The sequence below is a fragment of the Gopherus flavomarginatus genome, chromosome 5 (assembly GCF_025201925.1).
Source record: "Gopherus flavomarginatus isolate rGopFla2 chromosome 5, rGopFla2.mat.asm, whole genome shotgun sequence".
NCBI lineage: Eukaryota > Metazoa > Chordata > Testudines > Testudinidae > Gopherus > Gopherus flavomarginatus.
This window is the reverse complement of record NC_066621.1, coordinates 96,883,557-96,906,852: the sequence shown is the minus strand read 5'-3', so window position 1 is coordinate 96,906,852 and position 23,296 is coordinate 96,883,557. Positions and strand designations below refer to the sequence as shown.

Here is a 23,296-nt window from a genome sequence, read left to right as displayed (position 1 = left end):
TGCCAACTTCATCAAAGTTATTGCAACCCAACCTGATGCAAGGAGATATACAAACTAGCCTAAAATTGAGACAAGCAAAGCAGAAATATTTCTTTGACAAATGTGCAAAGCTGTTATCACAAGAAAATGGAGACACTGTTTGTATTCGTCAAAAAGAAGCATGGAAACATGCGAAGGCGGTTGACCAACACGCTGCTCCCAGATCTTGTCTTATTGAGACAGAAGAAAGGGATGTCTATAGAAGATACAGAAAGAATTTGATGAACCCTAAAAGAACTGTGCAGGAGGGGAATGAATATAGGGGACAAACAGAAACTGTATCAACATTCAGCTCAACTACAAGCAACACCAGCTCAGTCTACTGAATCTACTGAGACTCAAGTGGTCAGTTTGAATACAGAAAAGAAGTGAGACACTGATAATTCTGATACTACCTCAAGGCAGAATGTTAAGAAAATCTATTAGATACACTGGAGACAGAGACTAATTGTTCTAGACTTAAGGATTCAGATTAGAGTTATGGATGCTAAATTAAGTAGACACGTTAAGTAAAAAAATTGAAATGTAGTTAAATTGTATGCATTTTTACAAAGGGTGGAAATGTAATGATAGTAGGAATCTTATGGGTAATTTTGGTTCCTACTCTAGTATTGTATGGAGGGAATCATTATGCAGTGAGCCTTATCGGCAGATGCACATTGCTTGCACTTGGAGCCCTGCCGACAACCCAGCAACCTATCTGGACAGTTCTCAGCAACGAGTTAAGTGTTTACGGTTACATAAAAAGTCTTGAGTATCTTTCCTTATGTTATAATGGCAAGTTGGCAATAGCTATTACACCTACCTCTGCAAGGTTCTGGTAGAAGAGCATGAGGAGGAGTGTGGTCTGCAGTTTCTCCCGTCTACTCTGAGACAGATCTTTGATCTGACTCCTCCTCTCAAGTACAGAGTTCAGTTTGTGCTGGATCCTTATCCCTTCCAGCCCACCATCCTTCTGCAGCCTCTTTGCTTGATCCTGAAGAGATGTCACCTGGTAAGGGAACAAAACTGAAATCACCAGCTGTGTCCCTTAACATGTGGAAGGATACCACAGAACAGTTTCCTTTCTCTGTCCCCATTATTACCATACTAAAAAGATGGTCCCTTCTGGAAGAACCAAGAAAGGCAGGAACAAGCTAAAATAACATTGTAACACATCTGTGGCCACCTTGGATTTCCCATTTGACACTATGCTGCATATCATGGCCACTTTGACCTACATGGCAGCTACATGGGTTAAAGAAGAATCTCCACTAGTTGACAGCAGCTTTGGAACTATTACACACAGCTGTGCAGTTCTGCTGATATCCCAAAGGGGACAGGGGAAAACACACACACACACCCCATTTCATTGCTAGTTTTGCAGACACACACACTATATATTTACATAATCCTTGCCCCATCGTGTTCTGTGCTAACTAATATATATTCTTGCTCTAAAATTTTGTTTTTGAGGAAGGAATAGGAACATATGCTACTAGCAGCACATAGATCATAGAATATTAGGGTTGGAAGGGACCTCAGGAGGTCATCTAGTCCAACCCCCTGCTCAAAGCAGGACTAATCCCCAGACAGATTTTTACCCCAGTTCCCTAAATGGCCCCCTCAAGGAGGGAACTCACAACCCTGGGTTTAGCAGGCCAATGCTCAAACCACTGAGCTATCCCTCCCCCCATAGTCCAGAACTCATTCTAGATTTCCTCTGGTAAGTCTCAGCATTCCGATCATTGGGCAGTTTTCTTACAGGTATAAGACACTACAGCCAGGATAAAACCATGGACTGTTTATTGCTTTCCTTCCACTTCTCAGCCTTCTTAATTCACTAGACTTCATTAAGACTTTCCTGCCTGCCCAGCATTCTGTAGTTGGCCTAAGCATATCAGCCCAACCAACAAGTCTATGCTTTGCCCATAAAACAAGACTACTCCTCTGTACTTGATACATGATTCTTCATTTTACCTTTTCATCCTGAGAGGTCAGAATCTTCTCAAAAGCCTCGTGTTTCCTGATCAGCTGCTCCACCTCATCTACCGAGTTTCCCAGGTCACTGGTTTTCAAATAAATCTACAAACAAAAGCTGAATTAGTTTCTAGCCAACTTTGCTATAAGTGAAAATTGGGTGAATCTGACACATTCTAGCACCTTTGGGAATGAGACATTAACACCAGCACTGACAGTGTGCTCCAGAAAGGAGCAGACATTAAACAACTAATGGAAGAAGGGGAGACATTGCAGAAAAAAAACTTAGCAGTATAAAATGACAGAGCTGCACATTTCTAGGCAAAGTGGAGATGTGTTGAGAGAAAGATTTGAGGAAGCTTGTATCTCACTTGCATAGTTCAAGCTAGTACCATCACTCAGAGTGTTGGAAGGGCTGAGAATGCGGCTGATACATTAGTAGAGCTAAATGAAGAATAGGGAAGTGTGAGTGTGGAGGATGCTTGCACAGCACCTGCCTGCAATGTGTTTGGCTCCAGCCAATGTTGTGTGCTTCAGAGAGATCCTAGACTGGAATAGCAGGGACAGCTTTTGGAGAACCGAGCTCTGCACTAGTCACTTCAGAAATTGTTTGTATGTTTGCTGAATATGCCACATGCATCTCCAGAGAACTGAGCTGTATTTCACATCTTAGGCTGGCTTTAGAGAAATTAATTGCACGAATAGGTGTTTCCCATACCTTCTAAAACTAATGCATTTTTTCCCAAATGCAAAATAAACACACAATCAATTCCCCTTGAGGCGGGGGTGGGTGGGGGGGGAACAAAACTCTTCTGCAACTTGTAACTTGCTGCATTTCCTTGGAATGAATTGCCCTTTAGTTCATTCTCCTTTTTACTGAGTGCAAAATGCAGGACAAAAACTTTAATGGATTAGATGGCTATGGCAAGGCTTGGCCAGGGATTAGTAGCAGACTTGGTGCTCAGTGGGGTAGTCACTGGACAAACATATGGCTGCACAGACAGTTTCTAGTTTTGCAGAGAGGGAAGAGAAGTCTGAGACCAAGGTATAATTTAAAGGAATGAAGAGAAGGGAAAAAACAGAACAGAATCAGAGAAACAACAGGAAGAGCAACACTCCTGGAAGAAGCCCCACTGGGAATATTGGCAAATTAGTATTGCACAATATATATATGCATGAGAGAAATGATATTGTCCAGAAAGAGTTCTCACAATTTGCAAAAGATTCCAATTCAGTCCCATCTCAGTGTGTAATATATACCAGGGCAAAGATATTCTTACACAGCTACACTGGAAAACCAATGGTGAAACCACTTGTCTGGCCAGAAATATCAAACAATCCTGTCTCACCCAGTAGCTTCTAGAGGAGAGACTTACCTTACATACTTTACATACAGTGTCAGCCAGACCTCCTGCTGAGGCTGGAAGCTCTGGATACAGTTGGATCAACTGACTGAAATTAAGTCCTGGACTCACCTTCCAATTCATTTTTTGGAAGTGAACTTGAGATAAATATTTTGTATACACAGACAAGTGTACAGGGAAGTATTTAGCCCAATCTAGATTTATTAGCTGGGCTGCATTAATCCACTTGTGAGTATGAGAAGACAGGTTAAAAATACCCTAACTAAATTTTAGTGGAGGAAGACCTCCATAGACCATGCCCAGGCTCTTAATAAGTCTGTCTCAAAAAGTGTTGGGTTGGATAAAGGAGTGGATTATCATCAAAGCCTGTTTCATATTAAAACTAATCACACTTTAAAGCAAACATTGTTGTCCCTCATACTCTGGCTTCTCTTATCTAACCTACAGTTCATGAGTGTGGAATAAAGATGCTAAGACTTTTGTTTGTTTTAATGTTCTTCTTTGGTTGAGCCTTGCAGAGAAAAACTTCATTCATTGCACTTTTGATCTGTCTCCTGTACAGTCAAATAACCACCCTATGCCGTGTACAACTGACATTCCATAGTTACCACCAGAGTTAGTCACCTTGGAAACTATTAGTCCTGGACTCTGAGCAATTCTGCATCCCACTAGAGTCACCCTTTTCTTCCATCTGAAACTGCATTGCTTGCATACTGTGTCTCCACTGCAGAAGCTGCTTTAAAGGCATATCACTTCCTTTGCCATGTTTTATGGCAGAGGTAGGCAACCTGCGGCACGTGAGCTGATTTTCAGTGGCACTCACACTGCCCGGGTCCTGGCAACCGGTCCAGGGGACTCTGCATTTTAATTTAATTTTAAATGAAGCTTCTTAAACATTTAAAAAACTTTATTTACTTTACATACAACAATAGTTTAGTTATATATTATAGACTTATAGAAAGAGACCTTCTAAAAATGTTTAAATGTATTATTGATATGTGAAACCTTAAATTAGAGTGAATAAATGAAGACTTGGCACACTACTTCTGAAAGATTGCCGACCCCTGTTTTATGGTTTAGCTACAATCTCAGAAAGGAAAAATCCATCTGAGAAATGGAAACATGTCACATTAGACACAGTCGTCAGCATCTGTACAGCTTTTCACAGGTGCACCTCCAGGCCTGTTTATATGACTCTTTTCCAGAGGTATCTGTTTCAGATTCTGGGGCACATGGAGGGAGGAGTGGGCAGCCATCCACCTCCCCACTACTGAATCTGTGCTGAGCAAAGGAGAGGGTGGAAAAGGGGAGAGTTGGTTCATCATCAACTTCTCCCTACTAAAGCCACTGGTGACATTTGACAGAATGAGTGGGGACAGTGAGCTGTTGCTATTGGAGAGTTTTGTGACTTGCTCCTACTTCCATGGTGGTTTCTATGGATGTAGAATATAGAGCACTGAAAGCCTGAGGCAAGCCCCATTGAACAAATGGAAAAAGTCCCAGTGACTTCGCTGGGCCTTGAACGAAGCTACCACAGAGCCATGCATCTAACTGTACTGAAACAAAGAGAATCAACACACAAGCCTCCGGTATTGTAGGAGTGGTACCATTAGTGCTGATATGGTTGAAAGAAAGCCACACCAACAGTGCGAAGCACCCTGCTGAAGGAGTTTGTGTGTGGTGAGAAACTTTCCTTTCCTCATTTAAACTGAAAACTAGATGAGATTTTAAGAATGAGGCGAACTGCAGCACTTTCCCATTAAAGCATTTGCTGTAACAGTCTGAAAGCAGAATGGAAACTGGCTCTCAGACTCTGACACAGGCCTTTTGCCAGTTAAGTCTTTCTTTTTCTTTTTCCTTGACAATAGAGAACTGCCTGTCAGAGGTCCCCAAACTCCTACTTCTAATGAGAAATGTTAATTTCAAATAAAATGAACGGTATTGTTTTCTCCAGATAACTAGCCAGGGCCTCACATTGCATACAAGGGTCATAAGCTTTCTTTCAGGTTTGTTTAAGTGTTTTTGTTCTGAATCACCTCTGCCAAATTCTTAGAGAACAAAAAAAACAAAACAAAAAGCCACAGATTAGAACATTCACTATAGAACAGCCTCCCTTTTCAAATGAAAATTTGCAAAGACTCCTAAAAAGCCACAGAGTGGACCTAGCCCTTCTAAGATTTAAAATTTAAATCTGAGATTTAACAAACAGCCAAGTTGTTAAAAATGCTCAGTACTGAAACAAACTGAGATTTTCATTCTGTTTCAAATGGAGTTTCACTCTCCCTGAGTTCATTGTAAATGAATGTAACTATATTGTCATTGTGACAGTGCAGCCCACACCACAGGTCAGTGCAGTGCTAAACACAGAGTTATATAGGTCCATCATGTCAAAATAAATTCCTATTTTAAACTAAAAAGGCACAACATATGCACTAACCTGGCAGACCAGACCAAATATTTGGGAAAACCCAAAGCAAACATTCTGGTTATTAGTATGCTGTCTGGACACTACAACCTTAAGTTCACCAGCTCATCACACAGACCCGTCAGTGGATGTTGCAGCTCAGAGCAAAGTATGTCTTTCAAGAAATATTATTTTTTCCCAGAACAAGAACTATTGTAACTCAGCGTTTGACTGAATCCTTCAACCACTCACTTCCTGAGCTGCTTCTCTCTAACCAGCTCCAAGTATTCTACCCATCACACCACAAATCTTGGAACCAATGCAATTGTTCCACACATGAAACTCCAGTTGAAGGCTCTGAGAGTTCTAAGTGTGGCCAATGGCAGGAATAGGCCAGTTGCTAACAGTTTTAGGCTCCTGCAAAGCCTTAAAGATAATAGGGAAGTCCTCTGCTAGTGTAGCAGGGAGCAACTGCAGGGATCAACTTGGTCTATAGTCTGATGAAAGTACACCAAAACCAAAAATTTAAAGGAGGGAAAACAAGATTACATTTTTTTAGCAGAAGTAAATAAAGCACTTAATACACTTTATATTTCACAATTATTTGTTTACTATGCTGTATTGAGTAGAAGGTACAATTACAGTATGATACCTTTTATTTTAAGTTGAATAAGACACACCATGTTTGTAAAAATATATACATATGTCTCACATACTAAAGTCACTCTGCTTTTGGCCTCACGCCTCACAATGCATTTGAGGTGTGTTTATATTACATACATTTATGGATGCTCTTCCCCATCCTTCCATTTGTATGTTATTTCTCACATATATGAATATAAATACATGACATGGCCCTTGACTGAAATACACATGGGAAGCACACAGAACTCAGTCAATATTCAGTTTCTAGTATTGCTATAATGCAAAAAACTTATCCCATAAGTGATAAGTTTAAAAACAGAATCCAAACACTTTTACAATATCAACATTAAAATGTTCACTTATGATACCTTCTGCTTGAAAACTTTTACTAAATTCCCCTTCAACTCCCCCAGGCCTTCATTAGTAGAGACACTGTGAAGATGTCCAGATTTTAGAGAGACAAAATTCCCTTCTCTCTCTCTAGGTCAAAAAAAGTAGTTTCTTTCTATGCACTTAAACATATTAATTTTGCAAACCAAGGGGTACTTATTAAAAGTTAAAGCAAAAGGAATTATCCATTTAGAAATAAACACAACTTGACAACTTAGCAAATAAAAAGTGTGATACAGGAAAATCTAAGAGAATAGACTGACAGTATCTACAGGTTCCCACAGTGACTGGCAAAGAGAAAAAACAATGCTTGTCTCAAAGGATTTGATCCTGAAAGGGGCTGAGCACTTAAATACATGCATACATTTAAGCACACAAGTAACTCCATTGACATTGGTGGGACTATTCACATATTTAAAGTTAAGCATGTGCTTTGCTGGATCAGATCACAATGCTCAGCATCTTGCAGGATCGAGCTCAATTATGGCCATAATGACAACAAAACAAAAATGGCACAGACAAGTCTACTCCACTAGATAAGTCATCTCTAGGTAGTAGGAGCATACCAGGAGGAAAACAGGGAGGAATCCACATGGCTTGGCTAACCAAGGTCTGTTTGCAAATGTTCCTAGAATGGAATGGATATCTTTACCACTCTCCTCCCAGCTCCAAAAGAGGCAATGTTCACAGCGAAAGATGGACACCATGCACCCCTGCCGGCTCTGTGTGGCACATTTGCAGTGCGGGCTGGTATGTTTGTTAAGAGGTTCTCAGGAACTACGGTTCCTACAGTGCATGCATCCTGGGAAGGCCTTGAACCAGATGTTGCCCAACGTTGTTGTGAAGAGAGCAATTCTGGACAGCAAACTGGATTCACTGATAGGGAGAGGCCAGCCCCAATCCCAATGGGGTGAAGGGGTGGGCTAGGTGCATCCAGATCACGTGATTTGATAAAGATGGTGGGTGCTGGACTTTTTCTGAATTCTCTTACCACGTGGATAGGCACAGTAGTCCAAGGGGTGGCAAGTATCAGGGTTATTTTGGAAATCTTGTGGTGAGCTGGCGTTAGCCTTTCACATGGAGTATTCCCAAATGCTGTCTCAGATGAAGGGCTGTTTTGAAAGATGATCAGATCAGGATTTAAATCAGTGTTGGGGACCTCACTTCCACCAACAGAACTTTCTCTTCTAGTCAGCGCAGCTGGTGTCAGCCATATTTCTCTGGAGACTGTTTGCTGGGGAAGACCAGGGCACTCAGCAGAGGAAGTCACATGAAATCTTGTAATCTGAAGAGCTGGAGACCCAGGTGAGGAGAAATCTTGTTTAGACACCTGGGATCCTGTTGGGAGACCAGCAGATGTACCAGGCATCTTCTCTAGTTGTGGCACTAGAAGACTGGAATGAGCATGGTTGCTCACTTGAGTATCAGTTCTAAAAGGCTTTATTGCCAAGCTGCAGGTTGAAATGTAGAGCTTCACTGAAGCATGGAGGTCTGGAATTGGAACACTGCATTGACTGTAGCCACGTTGGGGTGGGGCTGAGCTACGAGATGCCAGTGTTGCATGCATCCTTTTGCTATGGAGTGGTGAAACAGCTGGAATGGCAGAGAGAGCAACATCTAGACGTGATGTCCAGCTTGGTGGGGCTTTTGAGGAAGAAGCAGCAGAAGGCAAAGACACTGAAAGCTTCATGGGACCATTTTTATCACTGGAAGAGTGACAGGCACTTTGATCTCCTACTGAGCATTGCTTACAAGATGTGGGCGTAGACCGAATGCCAAAACTCCCACATCCGCTGCCCCAAGAGTCTCTGCGAAGATTGGAACATGTAGATGCCATGTCAGAAAGATTCATGCATGGGTTATCTTTCCTGAAAACTTTCCTCCTATTTGTTTGAGCCAGGATGACATCTAACCTTGAACAGTAAACCCCAGAAGATATGTTGCTTGGTGGTAAGGTGACATTTCTTCGAGTACTCTCTGTTGCTGATTGACCAGCTGGAAGATACCATGCTGAAGATGGCATCTTCTGGAAAGGCCGCCCCTGCACAGCTGATTCAAAGGTTGGCGGTGGGGTCACTCTACTGGAAGACAACATCACTTCCACAGTGGAAACATAGATTGGTGCAGATGAGGTCTTGCAGTGATGGTCTCTGCATGACATCCTGCAGCTCAGTCCTAAACTGTGCAAAACCAAAGCAATAGAAACTTGCCTTTTCCCCTATTTTTACAATAAACTCCTAATCCTTGTTCCTTTGGCACTGGAAATTTCCATTCTTCCTCTGCTGTGAAGGAGTGAGAGGTTAATAAACATTCCTCGTGAAAAAATAAAGGATAAACTAAAGTATCCACATTCAAAATAAAAAGCTCTATTCCTCCAACGCTACCACCATCACCACCTATCCCGTCTGCAAAATGATATGAGCATGTGATGATCTGAAAGATAAATTATCAAGCATGAGTCTCTGCTCTCTGACAGTGAGACTGCAGACAGAGGAGGAGTGAGCCAAGAATGCTCGCCAGAGCCAGACCGTGAATTTGCCGTTATGTCTTCTGTGAAAAAACCCAAAGCAGCTAACCTAAGCAACGCATCTGTTGCCTTGAAATGGTTGGGAGACAGCAGAGCATATAGAGTTCTGCTTCTGTTAAAAAACAAAGCAAGTTTATTCTCTTTTCATCTCTCTCAGACGCTGCCTGTCTGCACTCAGAATGGCAAGATCTCCGTTCGCAGGTCTTAGGAGAATTTCCTACAACTGTTCCAAGCAATGGCACAACAGAATTCAGCAATAAAAAAAGATAGCTGTTTGCCTAATTTCCTCCACATGTGTTCTATTTTCTTTAGCACAGAACGATCCTAGACTAAACTCTGCTGAAATCCTTCGAAGGTTTAAGTAACTTGGATGTAACATAAGATGCTGGCACGAAGTCAAACCCGTCACACTGGCATGGAGAACGAATGAGAAAGCAGTTCTAGTTTAAAACACTGTGGGTTGCTTACCTTTTTCCTTCCACTATTCCTTGCTGCTGGAAGAGATTTTGTTCAAAGTATATGCAGCATGGTCTGTGTATGTAAACAACCCACAACAGGGGTCTGACTGAAGCAACTATGTTAAAGAGACGCATGCACATTCCCCAGACATGTGGCTACACAAAGACACAGCTAAGTAATGCCACCCACCCGTCCACCCACAAAAAGTCAGAAAGGAGGGAAAAGAGTTGTGAAATGTCTGCCTGCCTCACGGGAATCCTTTTTAAACAGGTGTTCACTTCAGTCTGTTCCAAGACCAACAAATGACAAAATCCTCTGTGTGAAAGTGATTTGGAAGTCCACAACTGAAGCCCCGGGGGCAAAAGAGGGAATAAAAGCTTGTTATGAAATTAGACAGACAACACAGCTGCCACTACACTTGTTAAGAAATGGCAGTTTAAAGTGCTCTCCTTCATTCCTGCCCATGCCACCAAGGAAGAAGACCTGTGTCATTACTCAGCCACATTTTAGCTCTGCATAGGCATAGTAGTGCTCAGTCTGATGGAATAAATCCCCCATCTGCTGTTTTAATGGATATGCATATAATACAAACTAAATAAATACTGATGTGCAGCTTTATCATACTGAAATTCTGGACCCAGTAGATGGATGGAATCAGCTGCAGCAGAAACCAACATATCTCTTGATACTCTCCCTTTATTCAAATAAATGTCCAGAGGCAGAATCTGAGGCAAGATCTGTGTGAAGGATTCTTATGCGGCGAGAGAAGAGAACAGAAATGAGAACCCCTTAGTGCTAAGTAGAGCACAAGCACAGAACAAAAAGACAGTCCCTGTCGTAAGGACTTTAGACAACCAACAACACGAGTATAGACGGACCGATATTGAAGTACTAGGCAACAATGAGACAGTATTTGTCAACCTGATTGGCTCTGCTGTTGTATTTCTTTATAAATGCCACTCCTTGAGGGAAAGCTCTCTCACTGAAGAGTGCCTTATATTTGGAGCTTAACAAATTCAGGTTTGGGCTCTGTCTGGTCTCTCTTGGTGAGTTCAATAGCCAGGTTCAGTCATGGAGAACTCTGTTCCCCAGCCTAATAGCCTAACCCTGCATCTCTCCAGCTTTAGAATCACTGTAGAGTGTAGCTGTTTTGGAGGGCCATGGAGGATGAGGTGGTCTCCACAGTTGCCAGGTCCCATACCATTACAGGTTTTAATAAGTAAAAACAGGACTTGGCGTTGTGGTTTATAATGAACACAGAATCAGTGAAGTTTGCAAAACGGAGGTAAGATGTGTTGCTATCTGAGTTCTTTACTTTTGAGGCATGCTGATACATGCTAGACCAACTTCAGCCTTTCTGTGGTATTTTTATTCAATATCAGATGAAAGGAGTTACAGCAGATTAATTTTGAGGTGAAAATGAACAATTTCCTGGGTGGAAGAAGAGCATTCCTCAATACTGTGGCAAACTGCAAGTCCAGGAGTAGTGATCAGTCCAATCTGACCCAGAAGCTTCATACCAGCTTGAGCATCTGTTTTCTCTTACCCTATGTTTTAGTAAATAGTGTCTTCCCTTTGCCACCAACATCATTTATGTGTTTCTTGGGTTAAGTTTGAATCATCTGCTCTTCATCCATCAACAGATCTCTTCCAGGCATTGTCACATCTCAGGCTATGTCTACATGACAAATTAGGGGTGTGACTCAAGTACATACTCATGGAGTTCAGGTGGGTTTGTATGTGAGGCAGCTGGTCCGTGCTGCCATTGTGCATCCTACACTACTATTTTTAGCATTCTAGTTCAATGAGAGCTAGTGCAAGTATGTCTACATGAGCTGGGAATCATGCCATAGCTTGCAGTGTAGTCATAGTCTCAGTGATGATAGAGGCTATGTCAATGAGAACGAAGATGCACAGTTGGCTATCAACCACATATTGGTGCACACAAACCCATGATATCTCATAATCTGATTAGTCTCATGCAGAGGCTTTGCCTAATTTCAATAGGAAAAGAGGTACCTTTAAGCGGTATTTGTCAAAGCGGATTATGGCAAAATATGACTTATCTTTTTGTTTAAAAAAATAATTAAGCGAATACACCCCATGTAATTCTTTATATGACTAAACCTGCAACAAAGTATCAGGAACCCTACAATAATAAACCAAGAATGAAAAAAAAATAATACACCAAGAATGAAAAAACATTTTAGTGAATGTGTCACACTTAAGTTTCTAAGGGACTAGTATAAGAAATAAGGAGAAAAAATACTTTAAAAATTCTTCCTTCCATACCAAGAGTGTTCTTTTAAATCACCTAGGGCAGATTCTCTGCTGCACTCAGTTTCTGCTGAGTGCAGGCACAGGGAGGCTGTCAGAAAGCCTGTTATGGCTCTCCAATTCTCTGCCCCAGCCCTTGCACAAATTATAGCACCATAGCGATATTGTCCCGTTCCCCCCTCATTCCCCCCACACTTGTGCTGCAGCAACTGTACTCCCGACCGTAACGTGCACTGTGTGGAGGGAGAAGGAAGCAAAGAATCCAGCTTTCCTGGCTTTACATTTGCTGGTTTCAGTTCTGTGAATAGGTATCCACAACAGAGAAACCAATATCACAACTGGCACCTTTGGCAGTCTCCAGAGAAAGGTCGAGGACTGAACTGCCTGCTACAATCCTCTGAATCAGGGGTCAGGTATTCTGGCAAGGCAATCAGTGGAAGCCTGGTCTGTGTTGTACTTCACCTGTTCTATGGATGGTGGACTTGACTCTCCTAGGCTGTTTATCCAGCAGTTTACAGCAGCACCCAGTTTACATGGATACATAAGTAAAGTTACACTGAGCTGCACTGGCTGGTGTCTGCATCAGTCTAACCACTGGAATTGGTGGATATGGACTCCTTCCATGCGAAAGCTGTATAATCTTTTGTAATCCTTGCCCATGCAATGTGATGGAGAGCATGGGAAAGACTAGCCTCTTATCAGCAATCCTGTGTGTCCCACCTTTGAGACAGTGTACACATAGGAGAGGTGTAGCAGGCTATACCTCTCTAGCACCCTTTTGGAGAGACGTGGGTGTTGCTCCTGATCTGACGGGAGTGGAGATCTGCCCCACAATAAGAGGTAATAACATTGATTGTAGCTCTCAATGCATTTTCAGGGGAAATAAATTAGTGAACCGGTAATAAAGCAAGTTACAGACTGCTTTGCACTCCCTTATGCTGGGGTATCCCTTCTCATCAAAATGGCTGACTTTACTAATAGAATAAGAAATGCCAATTTCATCTATAGCACTTATTTTCAAATGCATTTCTCAATGTAGGCGGAGCAAGAAATGTTTCTTAGCAGCAGATTGTACTTATGAAAATGGGTATATTGTATGTTCCTTTTAAACACACATCTGTGTGTTCGCTGATCTCCATTTCACTCATCAGAAAATATGCCAAAGGCAGAATTTACCCTGAATAAAGTCTTTTCACAGTGCCTGAGCTTCCCGTGATGATGTTATCCACATGGGATGTTAGCAGGGTCAGTCAGTCCTTTTTCGCTGAGGGTAGGTATTTTCCAACCTGTGTCATTTGTTAGTTGAGCAACAAATACAAATTTATAGCCACCAGAGCTGTGCTACACTTTACTACAGAAACCTGAAACCAGGTGAAACTCCCCTGGCTTCGGGTTTCAGCACAAACTCAGAACTCAGATCACAGCTGCCAAAAGAGCCACATGTTGGGAATTCTCAGCACAAATGCATTCGCTACAAGTACTGAGAAGTGGTGGCTTCAAGCCCCTGAACCGCAAAGGGTTAAATATCATTGTACAATAAGCTCAGGGACACTCTGCCAATGCAGCTCCCAAGTGTCTGCATTGACGCGGTGGCCCTAACGTTGTAGGGAAGCTGGCTGCTGCTCAGTTGCGTCTGGGAAAGTTCCACTGGCACCAAGGTATGAAGCATTTGCACAGATACAAGCAAAGTCCAAGAAAAGCCTGGAACCATTTTGCTGCACTGCCACCAATCTCAGAGATTTAACTAACAAGAAATGTTTCCTAAAATCACCTCTCCAAGAGAAGCTACCCCGAGATTCTACTTGCTTCAGTTCCATTCATCTCTTCAGTTGTGATGGGTGTGGCTGTCGTTGTTGAAAAAAACCCACTCCCTTGGCATACCTGCTGCACTCTGGCAACCTGTTAGTTTGAGCAGAGCCATATAAAACTACATCTGAGATTGCACCCACAGCTTTCATGGCAGGGAACATTAGACCTAATGTTCTGACCACTGGTACTCGAGATGAGTTTTTAAAAAGTTACCACCAGTAAAAGATTGGGAAGAAGAAAAGATTATGAATTTATTTAATACTGGTGAGGAAATACACTTCAAGTGCTGACATCCTGTCTCAGTGTATCCTGTATGCACCTGCACTTTGGGTCTTCAAATAATCCCAGTTAGACTTTTACAGTCACATGAGTATTAGGTTAGAAGCATTTCACCAGAAGCAAAGGTCACTCACCTCCTGAGAGTTCAGGATCTTTTCCAAGTGATCCTGATCCCGGTAGAACATTTGTTCTTGGTGTATCTTCTCCAACCACTCCTTCTTCTGCTCCCATTGATGGTACACATTATCCTTTTCTTCCAACAAAGCCTGCAAAGTCTTCTGGATCTAAAGGTAGTATACAAAGGAAAACCCATTTTAGTTATGGTAGCCCATGGGGTTAGGGGAAGGCAGGTAGGAGAAAGCAGAACTGGGAGTGACCTCTTCGATGGCACTTTGGCCAAAGTTATCAAAAAAAGGAGAGTAGGAATAAATGCTAGCACTTGTATATGGGCACAACGAGAAGCTGAGGGGTATCCAATCTCATGTGAGGAGGAATATTTGTGACAGTATGTCTGTGTACATATCTAGGGGCCCAAGCCAACATAAAGTAATAGTAGCTGTTTCTTAGGCTCCATCTCCAGAACTTATTCCTTATTATTCATGGCCACCATGGTAGGCACAGAAAGTACCATTGAAAGTTGACAGGACAGAGACTTAAATGAGGTGTCAGCACCAGGGCCATGTGCCATAAAGCAAGCACATATGAACACATGGTGCATCTGTGTTGAAATACATGGTATTCCAACTGCCAAAGCTACTGGTGTCCATAGGCCTCTGGCTATCAGCACTGACATCCAATTCTTTTAACTGTACTTGTATGTTCAAAGCCTTTCACAAGTTGGGAATTGGGAAGATTACTAGTTATGGTAGGTGCACATTGCAATATTTAATAAGCACTCAGAGATAGGTTGGTCAGAGGAGAAGGCACAGCACTTTTTATTAACCACAAGAACTCTGCTCAGGCTTCTGGAAACACCAAAACCTGATACTAAGGTACATGATCTGCACAGAGCAAAGCTTGGAGGGCATGGGGTGGTGTTGTGTTTAAGACTCACCTGACCTGGACACAGCCTGTGCTTCAAGCTAGTCCTCTACATGGGCTGCTAGACCTTCACCAACTACAATTGTTCACAAGGAATTGAATGACAGGTTGATGTCCTGTCTGGGTGCAGCACATATTTTTAGATCTGAACCTTTATGATTTGTCTTTGTTTCTTGCTTGTTGTAAACAAATTGGTTGGAGTCTATCAATCCTTAAGCAGATCTAAGGACAGTCAAATTAGAGCTGTGATTTGTGCTATTCCTTTAGTTTCTTACATTGTTCCTAGCCATGTCTTGAATACAAAGGTTTTATTTTGTGACAATGCATTTTATTGCAGCGGTAGTTAATATTTTGAACAAGTGTCCTATCATAACTTTTGTTATAAAGGTTTAGCAGAGTATCCTCTACCACCTAATGGGCTGAGGTTTCACTGAAGAGAATGTCAAATATTTTTTTTATAAGATTTTGTGTATAAATGATCACAATTTTTTGCTCTCCAGCAATTGTGTGGGTGGAGGGCAGTTTGCCTACATCCCTTCCAACAGAGATGTTAGCTGTTGGAGTTCATTTTGTTGGTGATTATTGGGTTGTAAGAATGTGAGATACACTGGAATACTTTCTATCATGAGAAATGGGTGATTGTACTGGAATTTTAGAGAATGCTTGTCCTGGTACCCTAGAATTCTGCTTCCCATCTTTCTTCCGTTTTTTGAGATTTATCTATTTCAGTATCATTTAGAGCTGCATAAAGTTTGCCAGTTATTTTTTTAGCTTTTCTTATGTGTTTGAGCCTTTTCAGTATATTTGCCCAGTCTGGTCTAGTGTGGAGGTAGTGCCATAACTGGAAGGCAAGAACTTGTAAAAATCCAATTCAGGAAGTAAATAGCATTGTCTCGATTGCTCAAAAGATCCCAAACTTCTCAGATAACCCCGAACTCTGCTTTGGCAGGTTTTTGTATGATTCCCACATGGGTCCATCCTCATGTATGAAGTGATCTGAAAGAGCATTCATGTGTGTCCAAGTCAGATATTCAACTGAGTTGGGTGTGGATCACGACATGTGTGTGTGTGTGTGTGTGTGCGTGTGTGCGCGCGTGTGTGTTTGTTTATGTATCCAAGCCCAGCTTGAGTGCAGAATGGTATCTGTGACAGTACTGAGCAGTTTTGTATGTGACTGTGACCCAGATATGCTACCAAATGGTTTCTGTTTACCTCTGTTGATGATATTTTCTCTTCCTGCAGCAGTGACTGTCCTAGCTGTGCCACTCGATTGTATGTCTCCTCTCGTGCCTCAATCTCTGCCAACAGCTGCTGATGTTGGGTAAGCCTCAGGCTACTAGTGAATATATCCCGGATTGTCTCCTCAGTCTTCATTTCCCTCATCATCTCTGCTGTCCAGGAGAAATAGTCCCACACCTGGAACCAAGAAAAAGTCCAGGTCAGGTTAGTCTCTAGTCGCAGGCTTAGGTTGTCAGACTGATACATCACTGCATACATGTTCATCTCTAATATCAGGTGATGCAGCCATAGAGAACAAGGATAATATTCCATTAAGACTTGTAAATGCTATTATGAGCCTCAACAGGGTAGTACTATAGGATCAGAGGAATATCTACTTTCAGTATTAAAAAACCCACAGGCCTTTTTGTTGTAATATCAGAACCACAACAACATTGTGCAATGTCTCATCAGCAATAAGAGGATGTTTTCTGTTGCCATTTAGACATCTCTGCAGTGTGCTCTAGGGATTTTCTTCAAAATTCTGTAGGCAGAGAGCCACAGTTAGAATTTCAGAGACAGCGTTTGAAGCTCTCAGCTTGGGGCAATGATGTACAAGAACACACACCAAACACCTGAGAATTATTTTCAGAATGTGACTCAAGAAAGTTGTGAAGCTAAAACTAATTCTACATGTCTGTGTGCACAGTTTTGTGCATCTAACTGATTGAAACCCCAGGGCAGGCTTTAGCAAGTGCGGGGCCCAATTCAAACAGTTCTGATGGGACCCCAGCAGGGATGACTTAAAAAAAAAACCAAAACACCTAAAAAACACATGTGGGGCTTGTACTCACCAGGCGGCGCTCCTAGTTTTCGGTGGCGGGTCCTTCACTCGCTCCGGGTCTTCAGTGGCACTGAAGGACCTGCCACTGAAGTGCTGCTGAAGACCTGGAGCGAGTGAAGGACCCGCTGCCAAAGTGCTGCCAAAGACCCGGAGCAGTGCTGGGTGAGTAAAAATTAAAAAGGAGCCTCTCACCAGGCAAAGGACTCTCGATCACTTGCTCCTCCACTGCCCGGCGGCCCTGCCACTGGGCGCGGGGCCCTCTTAGGCGCGGGGCCCAATTCGGGGGAACTGATGGAATTGGCCTAAAGCCGGCCCTGTGAACCCCAACCAGCCCACTTATTGTTGGTCTCTCACATGAGTGTGCAATAAAGGTTTTGCTCCTGTCAAAAATAGGAGGGCATGGAACACTGGTGGGGCTTGTGTGAGAAGATGACTTAACTTTTTGTTATATTTAAATTGTTCCTGGGCTATCTGAGGTGATCTTGTGGAGATAGATGGATCTGTTTGATAATTAGGGTATTTGAAATAGATTGTCAAAGGCCTCCAGAGTATTGCACGGGTGCTCTTTTATCGCAGAGTACTAAAACTCCACATCAGAAAATAAATAATAATGCTTCATTTGCATACATGATTGCATGCTTTGCACTTGTAACTCCGGTGCTTCATTTTGAAAATTTAATCAATTATAAATGGGTGCTGTGACCAATGACCGTGATTTGTACGTGATCGTCATCAGTCACCAGCTGAGGAGGGCAATTCGGTGCATGTGTGCAGATTTCATTTCAACTTGCATGACTGTAATTCAGAGTCATGGCTGGCTATCACTCAAGTCACTGACATTCCACTTGACACAGTGCAAATATCTAAGGCTTAGTGAGATTTAAGTGTTAGGGGAAAATCCATAAATCTAGGGATTTTCAGAGCATTGGAATGAACCAGCAGCCACAGGGGCTTACTGAACGATTGCTGGAAATATGTAAGGACAGACAAGACTCCAATCTATAGGAGATTCTTGAGCAGAGCCAGCCTGAGACCACATAGAATCTAGTGCAAACTTCAGCACATGGATGCTCATGTCCTTTACTAAACCATGAAACCTACTTTAAAACCTGCTTCCACTGAGGGTTCCTCCAGAGATTTGGAGCCCTCTGCTGTCATAGGACCTGTGGTCACTAGGGTCATCCCAGCTGTTTAGTCACAATGAAATCAAACCTGACACAATGCGGAGGGAAGCATTAGATAACCCAGGAGAATTCCCTTTCTACAATAATGATTATTTGATTTCTTTTAAATAAAAAATAAACATGAACCAGGACAAGTGAACAAATACACAGCTGTCTCTTTATCTAGATATCAACAAAGTAAAAATATCACCTCTTATTTGCTACAACTGCCTTTCACATCATTTCAGTGGCCCTGAAGAGCACTCAGCACAGCTAGAAAAAAAGGGAAGTAGCGTGGCTCTTTGTGCTCACCAGAACTTGGGGGCATTTGGCAGTGAGCCAGAACTCAGCTGCGGGTTAGAGCAGCCCGCTATCCTCTGTGCCAGGCGCCTACAGCACCGTGGGGTCATTCCTAGAGCTGAGCAAATAATTGATCTTTTAGTTCAGTGGCTGAACCAAAGAAATCCCCACAAATATTTGGTTAATTTGCAACCAGATCTGAATTCTTCAGTTTTTCTTATTAAAACAGAGAACTGAAAAAAAATAAAATGGTTTGGGTCAAAACAAAAATACTTCTGAAGTTGATTCCAATTGACATTTTGTTTTGAAACTGTCGATTAGAAACAAAATGTTGAAATGGTCCATTGTCACCCACCTATTCCCCTGTATACATGCACATACAGATAACACCCACAGAGTCACCCACTTGTCCATTCCCTTATCAGCACTCATGCTTACACGGACAGATAGGTGTTGGTTTGCAGAGATGCAGAGCATTAGCAATTACCATTGACTTCAGTTGGATTTTGCAGGTGCTCTCCCTCTGAGAAAATTAGGTTTATCTCCTTTTCCACCTGCACATTGATGTCAACTTCTGCCAGTTGCCCTACACAACATACACTCTTATGTATGTCTATATATGAACATCCCTTGCACTCTGGCACAATATTTCCCCATCTACTAATACACACTCACAGCTCTGAGCTCTCATACACTTAGCAAATGGCACGCACAAACACCTGTCCGCACTCACATTCTTTCACATAAACCTGTGTGCCAGACACACATGCTCATGCTCACATAACATCAAGTCAGATTTCTTTGTTCATTAACAGACAGAATACAGAAGGCAGAAGCACTCACATCTGCTTGAAACTGGTAAAGCTTGCAGGCCTGTTCCAAATGTTCCCTGCGCTGTTCCACTTTAGACTTCAGGGACTCCCAGTTCTCCACTACTGCTTGCTGCTTCGCTTGCAGGTCTGCCACCTGTCTCTCAGAGCACCGGGCCAGCACGCCATCTGCAGCATCAATCAGCTCCTGCAACTGCAGAGGGGAGAAAGTCATCATGCAGGTTAAGAAGGGGAAGGTCATGGATGGCCAGTTAGCATCACAGAAATGATAACAAGACCTATATCAACTGCACAAGGCACCAGAATTCAAGTTACACTTTCAGAACAAAGTTTTCTCCTGTGCCAGTTACAGTCACATGGAGTAACAGTGACACCCAGTGTCTGCTGAGATTCATCACAGCAGTGCAAACGTCTCATTAGCTATTTCAGGTCACAGCTCCTCTTTCCACTGTTCCATTTGTAAAGATGTCAGGGATGTGTCAGATATGGATATCCCAGGAGAACAAATGTCCCTACCCTGGTTTTGATGGGGGCTGTTTAGATTAGTCACAGATAGGTTCTTTATGGATATTTGTCTTGCCTCATTTCCATTTAAAGGTATCATGCAGCTGGTTTGGTTAATTCCAATGTGCCATTCCTTATGCATAGCCCCAGGTCTAGGTGTCAGGCCCTTGCGCCCTCAGTGGTACGCTGCCTTAGTCATTTCAGTGTAACATATTGTCAGTACTCTGATGTTGCATTTATCAGACTAGGTTACCAAGAGACAAACTTCATGAATTTCCTTCTTACAGCCAGAGCCGAGCATGTCTCTTTGGACAAAACAGGATTCTGTCTGAATAACAGCCCTTTTCATGACCTGAGCCTCTTAAAAAGTTTGTATAACAAGCCCCAGCCTCATATTCCCAACTTGCCCTCCTCTCGCCAACCGCGTAAACCCATCAGAACTCCTAGTCTATCCTAGTGAGCTCCCACTTCCCATAACTCCCTCTAACCAGCTGGTGAATCCATTGCAGGGCACAGCAATGGGAAAAGCATGCTTTTAACAGGAGTGATAAGCCTGGCATAAGGACCCATTTCAAGTCATTATAGGAACCAAACATATGACCCTTTTCAGAGTCAGCCCTAATTATAAAGCCTGTCTTGTTTTCAATGTTTTAAACCACCCACTTCATACCTATCACCAATACTCAAAGACATTAAAAGAAAGAGCAGGCTTTCAGGGAGACCATTCCAGGTTCTGACAGACAAGTTAATTGTGGGAAAGCGTTGCTGGAGCTGGCTTGGAATCCAGGCTGTTGGCTGCACATTAAAGAGTGTGAGTGACTGGTCTCACCTGCTGCTCATTCCCTAAGAGCTCGTGTTCAAGGGCCGCATGTTGGCGTAGCTGGGAGTGCACGCCACTCATGTCCTTAGTAATGTCATCAGGGATGCTCTTGGACTTCTCCTAGCAAGGAAAGAATTAATGGGAGCATTGTTAATGAACACCCCAAGGCACAAACATTAAGGGTCCACTTCTGAGAGCTTTACTCGTGTTACAGGGGACCTTTCTTACTCTGCAAGCAGGGCTGGATTTCCAATTAGGGACACTAGTGTTCTAGGGGTGCCTAAAAGTTAAAAGTGGGTTAAAAGTTAAAAAGTTAATACATACAGCCCCCCTGTGGATGGCCGGGTTCCTGGCACGGGTTGGTGGCCACCCAACGTGTGCGGCTGGAGCAGGGTGAGCGTCTGATTCAACTCGCCTGGGGCCACTGTGAGCCATGGCCAGGTGGTACAGCTGCTGAAGGTGTTGGCAGTGTCCCAGCCCTTCCCAATCTCAGCCACCACACTGCCTCTGCCCTGTGCCGGGGAGGGAGAGGGAAGGTCATGACTGGTGCCCCATTCACTTGCACGAGTGGAGCCGGAGCATGGCTGCCACGCCAGGCTGTGGGAGGAACAGAAGACACCCGGAGAACTGCTCGCTCTGGGGAGAGGTACAGTCCTCACCCTCGCTCCTTGCCTGGGGCAGGTGGTCTGTGCCCTGGCTCGGGCTGGGAGCACCATGCATGGCGGAGGGTCTCGTGCCTTCCTGGGGAGGCTGTGTTTATATTTTGTTTTGTTTAATTTATTACGGAAAACATGAAAGTCAGCTGTAGGCAGGGGGAGGGGCAGCGCTGAAGATGCTGTGCCTAGGGGTGCATAAGGTGTAAATCCAGCCCTGTCTGCAAGTAAGGACTTCTCATGGAGACTGTTCAAAGGTATTACTCAATGTAAAGCTGGCAGAATCTGGCCCTAAAACATTATATGGAATCTGAATGTAACCCACTGGCAGTCAAGTATCAGAGAGGTAGCTGTGTTAGTCTGGATCTGTAAAAGCAGCAAAGAATCCTGTGGCACCTTATAGACTAACAGACGTTTTGGAGCATGAACTTTCATGGGTGAATACCCACTTCGTCAGATGCATGACGAAGTGCATCCCTCTACTAAAAGATAATAGCCTACTACTGCTCCACCTAATGGTGTAACTTTAGCTGAAATGGTAGACGTCTGTACTGAAGTGCTGAAGGCTCTATATACACAAGCTACTGAAGACCCACGCAGGTGGTCATTACATGAGTAAGAGGAAGATGAGCTGCTGACACAAGGGGTATCCAGAGACACACAGAGCAGCAGATAATTCATCAGGTATGCTGAGATCTACACTGGACTGACCCTTTTGATTTAAAAACAAATAATTTGGAGAAGCCCTTGGATTTGGTTGCAAAGAATTCTTTTCAACAAGTAAAGTGGTAATGTTCTAGAAAAGACAGATAAACACAACGAGGCAGTGGGGCATACAATATCTTTTAGGCCAGCCTAATGGACTAGAAGTAGCACTGTGTGCTACGATGTGTGACTACTTCTCAGCCCACAGAAATAAAAGTCTGACCAGGCTTGTGGCAAGGGTAAGCCTTGAATAGTTCTTGCAGTGGCACCTGATGACCTACTCAAAAGAGACACTGGTAATTAGTTTAGGGTCTCAGTCCACTTCTTTGGCAATAGGCCATCACAACATACAAACCATCATTACAACTGCCACCTGTTGGCAGCAGTCTCAGCAGAGAGGCCAACGAATGAATGGTCATGACTATGGAATGACCATTCTAAGCTTAGGTGTGGTACATCCAGGTTACAATTGAGGTCCATTGGCAGGGCAGCCTGAGGGAAACATTGCCTCTGGCTGGGCTGACTCTAACCTATGGATAAATCAAGAGTTTGGGCCTGCAGAGCTTTCAATTCAGCACTTTTGTCACAAAATTAACTATTAATACATTCACGCATATACACAGTCTATCAGAATCCCAGGTGGTATCTAGTGAGATAAGGGGATGGATTCTCCATTCACTCACACTAGTTCAAATCAGAAGTAACTCAATTTAAGTCAAAGGAATTATGCCATTGGAGAAGTGGAGAATCCAGCTCATAAAGTAGCAGAATCCTACTGCTTTGCTCATTGTAAGCCATGTTGGATTTCCTCCTCTGATTCACACTTCAGGAGATGCCTTTTTGTTGGAAAATATTCACTCTAATGGATAGAGAATCAATGCTGTAAAGGGGAGCACAACGAGGCAGTGAACAATAAGGTCTTTTTACTTTAGCTTGATGGACTAGAAGTAGCATGACAGCATGTGCTGCAATATGAGACAATTTAGTCCAGCTTCAGCCTCTTGCTCCTCACACAGCTCAGCAGGTGTCTAGTGACTTATACAGCTCCAGCAGCCGCTCCTGACAG

At 43.0% G+C, this 23,296-nt stretch overlaps 2 protein-coding genes across 4 annotated transcripts in view; one reads left to right on the top strand and one right to left on the bottom strand.

The window, feature by feature from the left end:
- Positions 1-23,296, top strand: part of LOC127051950 (uncharacterized) — a 260,294-nt gene that overhangs the window by 68,649 nt on the left and 168,349 nt on the right. The window lies entirely within an intron of this gene.
- Positions 1-23,296, bottom strand: part of SPTBN5 (spectrin beta, non-erythrocytic 5) — a 173,238-nt gene that overhangs the window by 80,068 nt on the left and 69,874 nt on the right. For all 3 annotated transcript variants that reach the window (XM_050954918.1, XM_050954916.1, XM_050954917.1), the window contains 6 exons: positions 20,882-20,992; positions 19,562-19,741; positions 16,406-16,609; positions 14,287-14,436; positions 1,999-2,103; positions 845-1,030 (listed from right to left, as the gene is read on the bottom strand). In XM_050954918.1, coding sequence (XP_050810875.1) covers positions 845-1,030; positions 1,999-2,103; positions 14,287-14,436; positions 16,406-16,609; positions 19,562-19,741; positions 20,882-20,992 — 936 coding nt within the window. The remainder of the gene's footprint in view (positions 1-844; positions 1,031-1,998; positions 2,104-14,286; positions 14,437-16,405; positions 16,610-19,561; positions 19,742-20,881; positions 20,993-23,296) is intronic.